This window comes from Engraulis encrasicolus, chromosome 17 (assembly GCF_034702125.1).
Source record: "Engraulis encrasicolus isolate BLACKSEA-1 chromosome 17, IST_EnEncr_1.0, whole genome shotgun sequence".
NCBI classification, from domain to species: domain Eukaryota; kingdom Metazoa; phylum Chordata; class Actinopteri; order Clupeiformes; family Engraulidae; genus Engraulis; species Engraulis encrasicolus.
The window spans coordinates 5,176,303-5,186,302 of NC_085873.1; the positions used below are offsets into that span (position 1 = coordinate 5,176,303).

The following is a 10,000-nucleotide window of genomic DNA, read 5'->3' on the forward strand; positions in this document are numbered from 1 at the left end:
TCATGAGTGAGTCCAGACTAGTGTAACAGTACATACTATCATGATGTACGTATATGATAGTATAGGTTTATGTGATGGGAATGCCTAGATTTGCATATTAAGTGTGTCTACTGCCTGTAGGCATAATTCACTACATTTTTAAATAAATATTGATTTCGGATCACAACTTCATCCCAGATTTTGATTTTGGCCCGCTGTGTTTGTCACCCCTGAGGTACACTGCCTGTTTCACTGTTCCATGTGTAACCTGAAAGTACCTGCTTATGTCTATGTTTCCGACAGGAGACCTAGAGCTTAGTTACATCACACTATGATGAAGCTGTTTCCAGCGACAATCCAGTGCAGATCCCCACACCAGTTGCACTGGGAACCAAACGCTTACTAGGAAACAGCTTGCTGTCATACATGTGCGACCGAGTGAAGCATAAATATGTCCTTATTATATTTCCCCTGCAGCAAAATGGACTTGGAGACCTCCTCAATGTATACTTCACCCCTTAGCGCAGAGCCTATGTCATAACCTTACTGTCACCAAATTTGTAACGGCTATGTCTTAATCTGTTACTTAAGGCTCTCGGTACTGTCATAGCAATGTTGTTATGATGTAGTTGAGTATTTTCAGCAAATAGGGAATAGGCCCGCTGGCGACCCCATCTGCAGTAAGATGCTATGAGATTGGTAAAAATACAGAAGAATGGAAGCTTGCAGTTCGTTGCACAATTCATTACTAATTGATTAATGGGCATTCCCTGTGGTTGTACCAGCTGACGTCTGAGCCCAAAAAAAACCCATCATTGACCCTAATAGTGCCGCCATCTTGGTAAGGGGACCTTCTCTTTTTCAGGAAAGATATTGCATTACGGCTGCCTACAGGATGATTTGGCCTTGTCCCCAGATGATCTCAATTCAAGCAGCATTGGCAGTACACTGAGATAACGGTGACCAGGATTTATGTGCTGTCTCTGTAGTGAAAGGGAGATACAATTGCCTCCCGTCTGATCCTGTGTGGTGGCCAACGCTATATCTAGTCTTCTTTTTATAAATACATTTTTGGGCTTTTTAGGATAGCGTGAGAGGAGACAGGAAGTGAGTGGGAGAGTGGAGGAATTGACCTTGGGCCGGAATCTAATCAGGGTCCCTGGCGTAACAGTACGGTGCCTCAGCCTTTTCAGCCACAGCCAAGGCTGGGATCTAGTCTTCTATAATCTATGGACACAGAAAAGCGGAGCAGGAATTGGAGCAGGAGAAAGAAGTTACTGACTCACCGCACAGGATATCCCCGCGTGCCCCGCGCTGTATTATGGGAAGGCGAGTTGCTGGCACTCCGGCTCAGGTCCTCCAAAGATCTCTCTAGCACCATGTCACCATTATCCAGACTGTCCATGTCATACCTGAATACAGACCGGTGATATGTTAATCTAAAGACACACACACTTTGAAATCAACTCCCCTCTTGCCATAGTTGAAGTAATGTATCACCTCAATAGATGACTGTCCCGGAACCGGTCAAAGCTGTCAGCAGCCCTGTGTGTGTGTGTGCGTGTGTGTGTGTGTGTGTATATACGTGTCTGTGTGTGGTGTGTGTTAAAGAAGGCATCAGTTTGTGATTTGGCCCAGTGAGGTGTTGTACGTACGTGACTGCACACTGGGCGAAAGAAAGATAGTCCACCAGCACATCCAACCCCTTATTCTCCTCATTTAGGAACTCCTGTGCCCAACTGGGGAGAGTGAGAGAGAGAGAGCGAGAGAGAGAGAAAGAGAGAGAGAGAGAGAGAGAGAGAGAGAGAGAGAGAGAGAGAGAGAGTGAGAGAGAGAGAGCGAGAGAGAGAGAAAGAGAGAGAGAGAGAGAATTAATTAATTAATTAATTGATTAATTATTGGTTGAACGAATGAATGAATGAATGAATATGAGTGAAGTTACTTATAGCAATGCTTGTGAGCAAGATGTTCTATCAATCAATCAATGATATATCAATAGTTTACAAGTGTGTTACATACACTGCATTCCATATCTGATTTCCTTAAATAATCAATACAAATGATGTCATCAGTTATTAGAGTGCAATTCAGGTGGTTTGAGTTAAAAGACTTCAATTAACACTGTTCCAGCTGTTAAAAATGAGTTTACGCAAAACACAGTTCGTAGTGTTGTAAAGAACTGAAAATGGTCATTTAAAACAAAAAAAACTGAGCAGAGAATCATACTGGTGCCTGTTCCTGCAAGTGATCTCGAAGCGTATTTTCACCAAAAACTACAGTGTTCAGGAACTGAAAAGTTTTGAAACCCCACCTGAAACAGCTTTATAAAGATTCTGTGTAGAATAGTGTTTCTCAACAGGGGCTCTACAGCCCCCACAGGGTGTTATGGAGCCCTTGGAGGGTGTTGAGAAGAGACTTGTTTTAACCCATTGAGGTCTAAGTGCCCTTGAGAGGGCAATTTGACATGTCTCCAAAAACAAATCTGTAACTCTGTGAGTTTTTGTCATTGAAACACATAAGTTACGCCATTAGAAACCTCAGGCCTTCCAGATTTCAAATATATATATATTAAATAAATTATATAGCTGGCCCAATTTAAAGAAAGTGAAAAGAAATCTTTGCATATTCTGTACTCTCTGCCTGTAGCAGCCACACGAATTCGAGACGATTCGTCGAATGAATTGGTGAGAGGGGACCATTCGAACAAAACGTTGGACCATTCGTAGAAGGCATGGGGCGTTTCGTGCAGTACCTGAGGATTTTTCGTCGAAGACCTAAGGACGTTACGTTCAATCCATGCAGACCTTTCGTGTAACTGGGCAGATGTTTAGTTTAGTCTGCCTATTTTATTAGCCTATTATTTTTTTATATTTTATCAAACTTGTGTGCCTACCACCACAATGCAATGAAAACAAAAATCGAACCATGTAGAAAGTGCGTGCGTCTCTATTTTTTTAAATTAATTATTAATTTTAGTTCAGGCTGCTTTTTTTATCATTAGGCCTATTTTATAGCCTATTTTATATATACTATATTGTAACGGACTGCCTCTGCCTCCTCCGGAGTGAGATAACAGCGTTACCCCCTGTGAACTACACGCGCAGCCTATAAAATGGAGTTAATTTCAAATGACAGTGAGACTGTCAGGACGCAACAAGCCGAGAGAGCAAGAGAGAGGGAACCATGAAGTGTGCGCCGAGAAGATCACCATTCGCAAGAATCGCTAAAGCCAGACATTGATGTGAGCTGTTCCAAATTGAGAGGGTTTTGCAAAAGTGCACTACTAAACGTAAGAAAAGATATTCGTTGTGTTGATATGAATTATTTCTAGTGTGTTGGTCACTGATTTTTATTCATTTTTGGAAAGGTAGGCAGTCTTGCTGCCTGGCTGGCGCCCATCTCATAACTACAGTCGTTTGCACCACTACAATATCAACGAAATGTTTTAAAATGTACGACATCAATTTAAAGGTAGGCCTAAGGGATAATGTATTGTCCACACATGAATAAGAAAATGTTTCCCTACGGGGCGAATAACACCCCCGACGCCGAAGGCGGAGTGCTGTTATCTCTGAAGGGAAATGTATTTTCCGTAGTCACGTGTGGACAATACATTATCCCGCTTATCCCGCCCTTACCAACATTATAAAGCATACATAGTTAACCATAGTTTATAGCGTGCGCAAAGAAAGATAGTTCGTGGAACGCTCATAATTTAAACAGGTTAACAAGCAACATGGTTTGGCTACTTTCTAACTTGTTACAGCCACATTGCGCTTCAAACTGTTTGCAGGCTGCCTCGTTCACCGCGCGATATCTACTAAACTCGGGTTCATAACATGATCATTTCTATCTAATCGGCACAGTATTCCAGAAAAAAGCATAGACAACCCAAACACTGATGTGCGCCCTGACCACCATCATTAGCCTATCGACCCTGATACAGGCAGAGCCTATCAAAGGGCGTTGAACACAATGGCTATGGACCTTTTCAGTAGGCTATGGTTGGGGAAGTAGGGCCTGCGTCGTGATTCACCGTTGGTGTTTGTATCAGCACACCAAAAGTTACCTCACTAACGTTAATGATGTTCTTTGCTGAGTAACCTAGCCAAATATATCCAGATAATCGTGAATTATGCAAAATAAAGTCTGCCAACATGTATTGCCATTCTAGGAGCGATAAGGAGAATGCCGCACAGGCGCGGAGAAAGGGTTCCTTTGACACAGAGAATGCTTTGTGTGGCTGCGCGCATGCAGTGTTTAGTTTGCAGGTTTCAGGCAAATAATGGTGATCGATACGCCCTAGGTCCATAAGACTAACAGTAAAACAGGGACAATGACAAAAGGGATGAATTGCTTGAGGAAATCAAAAGGGACAGAGCGAAGTTATGACAACAAATTGACGTGCACCATTATGCAAGGCTACATGTAGTTATGATGGGTTAACCACTCAGTTACCGTTGCATTCATAATATGTAGCCTATGATAAAGATGACTTCAGCGCAGGATATCAGAAATAAACAAGACAGCGCAGATGGCTTTTAATTTTTAACATGGCCACATTATGCGTCAATACGCCAATGCGTATTAGGCATCATGAAACCTCAAATCGGAAGTAGCCTTATCTTGTACCCAGCACTTTTCAAACCTTACTCGGGTTTATGGTAATTGTCCGGGCCAGCACTTTTGAAATCAAACGGACGCCCTTGCCTGCATGACATGTCATTTGCATGATAAGAGCACGGACGATCATGGACATACGATGGTACACACATAGCCACACACGCACACAACACGGTTCAGTTCAACGTTTATTGACCAGCAAGCGAGCAGCGCAGTACCAGCTGATTTGCTCTGGAATCTCGAAATGAAAACTGACTTTTCTTGGGAAAAGTGTTGCAAGAACATTGAACTCATTTAGTAGGCCTATCATTGTGCCAAGCGTGTGTCGCAATATTGTACTGGGGATATGTGTTGGGGAGGGCATTAACATTAGGCCTATGACAAAAACATTATCGGGGAGGATTGAGGATAAATCTTACACGTTTCCTTATTAATGGAAAATTAATTCCATGCTAATTCCAAGTATTCAAGAACCTAAACAATATGTAATTGCTCCACAGTTCAAGGGTTAGGCTATGGATATTGACACCTTTCCTCCGCGATCGCGGATAGCCCCCACCTTTGCGCTTCTCATCTGGCTGTCACGATATGGAACGGGAAGAGACAGTTCAAGACAAGCGGCATGACTGCAATTGTCAATACTGTAGCCTAGAAAACGGTTAACTGTTCAGCGGTGTGTAGTCAAATTATCACAGCGGTGGTAGATGATTTTATGAAGACCTGGAGGACAAAAACCAACAGACACAATTGCTGAGTGTGTATGCAGTATTTGTAACGAATGATTCTCCTGCCAGGATAGCGTTGGACTACAGAATAACCCATTTACATGTTGAATGTTGAGAGGAGGCATTTTGAAAAGTCGAAGACCTATTCACGAGGATATCATAGCTACCTTTCCTTGTCAATGTCCCATGCACTACAAAATATTCCAGAACCTCATCTGCGAAAGCTTTTTTTTAATGTGGTACACTTCAAGCTTCACAAAACCCACTGGTTAACAGCAGGTTTTACGCACACATTTCGAAGCGGTTAATCACAGATGCTGCTCTCTTCCTTGCTCTCCCTTGCACCCCAACGTACACTGGGTTTAATACACCCTGCAATACTGGCAAACTATTATTCAATTACCATTTCATTTGTTCATGCAAAGACGCGGCAGAGAGAGAACGCGCTCCTTGTGCGCTACACGCTGGGGTGGGGCAGGGCTGCTGTAGGTATCCATTGCGCGCGGCCGGTAGCTTTGGGAACTGTGTGTAAGTTGCATTTGGGTAGGCTATTGCGCGTGTTATAGTTGATTAAGTAATTGACGAGCCAACGTCCGGCAGCAGTGGCTGAGTGTGTAACTTAACTTAACTTAACTTTTGTAGGCTACTATCGTCCGAGTGTCTCCAGATTGTGATTATTTATTCATTTATTCAAAGAAGATAGCAGTTTACAGACGCTGCTGGTTGCATGGATATTGTGGTGGTTTTCCCTCCTAATTGTATTTTATGAAATTGTAAAAATAAAACTACCATAACCTTTACTCCCGTTGTCTGTCGTTCCTGAATCGTGGTCTAAATTTCACCTCTTACAATAGTGTCCAGTCCAGTGAATGATCCTGCATCCATGGAGAAAGCATACTAAGTGGATTTATCACATGTGAAACGAGAAGGCAGAAAGTGCAATTAGTTAATAAATGAAACAGTGTACACGTCAGTGCTGGTAAAAAAAAGAGTTTTAATGACTTGCACAAAGTTGATGCTCGTTTGGTGAACTTCAAAACCTGCGCTGTATTCAATAAAAGCTGGGCATAACGCACATAAAGGACTGAAAATGAAAATACCCCTATATGTGGTACATATTCTATGTTGTAGCCTACTTCAGTTGTTGGTACCCAGACTTGCATTTTGTCGAGTAATGTCCATTTGAACCTCACGTGAAAGTAACGGGGATTGTGCTGCATTTGGTGGATGGAGCTGATATTACGCACATAATTCTACTGAATAAACATCCAACTGCGACCCAAACGGTAACTTGTCGTGGTAGTCTATGTCGAATATGCCTTAATTTGGCTGTTTGCTATTCGCCTCTGGCATCATCCGAGCATGTGTAGTGCGAGACGCCATTATGACCGTTGCGCGTAAATATTTGCAAGACGATGGGGCCGTCAAACACAGTAGGCTATGGATACTTATTTAACGACTTTAATGAAGATGTCATGTAGACTGTTTGACGGCCCCTTCCATAGGACAGCATCCATCCATCTATCCATCCCTTCCTCATCTTTACGCGCAACGGTAATAATAGCCATTACTTTTCTTGTAGACGTTGCGCATAATATTTTATTCATTATCGACTTATTTCAAGCAGCATTCCACTGTCCACTCTGCGTGGCCCTGTTGAAAACATGCATGGTTGCCACCACTTAAAAAGGTGCTTGGAGAGGAGGCAAAACTGGTACAATTTAGGCTGCATTAAAGCATACACGTTAGCTTTCACGTTGTGCGATGGATGGAGACAAGTTTGGAATCGCTCCCTCTCTCTCCCTCTCTCGCTCACACACACACGCGCGACATAATTCTCTGCACTCTTTGCAAGACTCTACTGTCACTTGACTCGTCTTATTGGATACCAGCCAAAATTGTAAGCTAGATAGCCAATAGTTTCGATTGTGCTGCTTGGACTGGAGGTATTTAAACTGCTAAAATGTAGGCTGCATTAAAGCATCCGCACGTTTGTGCGATGGGTGGAGACAACTTGGGAATCGCTGTAAGTTAGAGATTTTTTTAAAACATAGGCTGGCAAGATGTAAATGACCTGCACTGCTTGAAAAAGACGATCGACTATGTGCCCCAGGCATCTTAAATACTAAAAACTAATAGGCGGATGGCGGGTGGATTCGGTTTTGGAAATTGGAGAAAAAACATTAGGGCGGGTGGATAGCAGGTGGATTAGAAATTCTAAGAAGCGGTTGCGGATGAAATAATACATCCACCGCGCACCTCTAGGCCTACTCCACACGTAGGTATATTCCAGACCTACAGAAGACGGTAGCTAGAAGCGTTCATCTAAAAAGTTACCGGAAAGTCAGAAAACTCGCTGCATGACAACCAAATGTGCTCAGTAGACGCACGCTGCCCTGATTCAAAGCGATTCCCGCCTCTCTGCCCGCAGCTGGGGCTAGGGCCTACTCAAATACTGTTCCAGAAATGTAAGGAGTAGAAAGTAACATAGGCCTACAGATATTTGTCAAAAATGTAACGGAGTAAAGTAACGGCGTAAAAGTGAAAAAAAGCTTCTCAAATATTGTTCCAGAAATGTAAGGAGTAGAAAGTAACCTAGATAATTGTCAAAAAATGTAACGGCATAAACGTAAAAAACCGACAACATACCAGTTAAAATGAGTAGGCCTAAGTACATTTTATTTATGAAGCACATCTGAAAACAGCAAAAAAAAAAAACATTTGATTTACATACTAGATTACTAGATAGGCCTACTAGATACATAGAGAGAGAGAGAGAGAGAACGCGCTCCTATGCAGTGTTAATATAGCGATTTCACTTCTCTCTCGCTCTTAGTGTTTTTGTTTTTGTTTTACTGTAGCCATGGACTTAACACGGGTGCAGGGGTTCTATAATGTTTTCCGACACTGTTATTTTTTCTGCCTCATGCGCGAACTATTTATTGTCATTCAGTTTGTGCCGTTATTAGGCCTAGGCCTATATGAATCGCGGGTAAATCAGTTATATATTAGTTATATATTTAGACTTCGAACAAAAGAAATAGGCCTAGGACACACGGGAATAATAGGATATAAAATAGGCAGCCTGACTGGATCGATGGACGATTTCCAACAATAAAAGACAGGATATGAAACAAAATAGGCAGCTTATTCAATTAATAAAACTATAGCCCAAGAACATTGCCTCGCCGGGCAGGGAGAGGTGCATGGGTTCTGTAATGTTTTCAACACTGTTATATGCATAGTGCTCTGGCTCATGCGCGAACTTTGTTGTGTGTAAGGCAGACAGCATTCTCTTGTTGCTGGTGCTTCGCATCTAAAAAGTTACCGCCCAAGAACATTGCCTCGCCGGGCAGAGAGAGAGAGAGAGAGAGAGAGAGCGCGCTCCTATGCAGTGTTAACGATTTAACTTCTCTCTCTCTCTCTTTACTGTAGCCATGGACTTAATCGTAAAAACAACAACAACATAGCCTACCAGTAAAAACGAGTAGCCTAAGTACATTTTATTTATAGATTTACATGTTTAAATCAACAAAAAACAAATAGGCTATTTAAAATAGGCTAGACAAAACCGTTCAAATGAACATATTTAAATAGACAAAACCGTTAAAATGAGCATGAAAAAAAGCTGATTCTAAGAAAACCCATTAAAATGAGCATTAAAAAATCTGATTTACATTTCTAATATAGGCAGACTGAAGGGACCTTTAGTTGAAACCTAAGGATCTTTAGTTCAATTTTAAGGACCTTTCGTTGGCTTTTGCGGTAGACGGACCATCCTCGACTAAAGATCCCCAGCCTTATACTAATGGTCCAACGTTTTGTTCGAATGGTCCCCTCTCACCAATTCATTCGACGAAAAGACCTGATACGCAGCCACACCTATAGCTATTCACATGTAAAGTACCGGTGCTTGAGTGGCTATTCAGAGGTGACAACACGCCCCTTTCAGGTAGGGTAAACACAGCAGACGTAGAGTGACAGGGGGGTTGGGGCTATCAGAGCACATGGGGATTGACAGGGGGTGTGGGCCATTAGAGGTTTTTCACACCTATCTCATTAGTATTCAAATGAGACAGGCAGTGGCAGTGACATAGTCATTCTTTTTTGCATTTTGTATGAAAACAACAAAACATTTCTAAATGCCCTTTTCACTTTTATGCTGCCAACACATTTGTTTACAAGATTCAAACTTCAAAAGTCTTGGCTAGATATATTTATTGTGTGTTTTCTTGAACTTTTTGAAGACGTCTGAAACCTGTTTTTTGTACAGTTGTGTTTATACTCAATTTAAATAAAACATGTTTGTATGACATCCAATTTTTTTTTCAGATTATTTCTTGTCAGGCTTTTCACAATACAACCATATATTCCACTTTTGCATAGATGCTTACTGTTAGCTGAAAATACTTGAAAATGTCAGGGTGGTGCAAGCAGCCTAAAAGCCTCTGAAAGGCCTTAGACCTCAGAGGGTTAATACTAAGGGGGGCATTGGCAGGCTTCAGATGTGGTTAAGGGGACGTTGAGAGGCATATGATGAGGTCAAGGAGGCGTTGGTTTAAAAAGGTTTGAAAAGCACTGGTGTAGAATGACAAGAGTCCTTACCCTATGTGGTTGGTTCGTAGGGAGATCTCTAGCTCTCTCAACACCTGTGTGGATTCCTGGATACGTCT

General features: G+C 42.1%; 1 protein-coding gene across 1 annotated transcript in view; it reads right to left on the reverse strand.

The window, feature by feature from the left end:
* Nucleotides 1-10,000, reverse strand: part of LOC134467606 (formin-like protein 1) — an 83,707-nt gene that overhangs the window by 40,615 nt on the left and 33,092 nt on the right. The window contains exons 4-6 of the mRNA XM_063221447.1: nt 9,933-10,000; nt 1,635-1,718; nt 1,266-1,391 (exon numbers count right to left, since the gene is read on the reverse strand). The exon at nt 9,933-10,000 is cut by the window's right edge and continues 6 nt beyond it. Of these exons, the coding sequence (XP_063077517.1) occupies nt 1,266-1,391; nt 1,635-1,718; nt 9,933-10,000 (278 nt within the window). The remainder of the gene's footprint in view (nt 1-1,265; nt 1,392-1,634; nt 1,719-9,932) is intronic.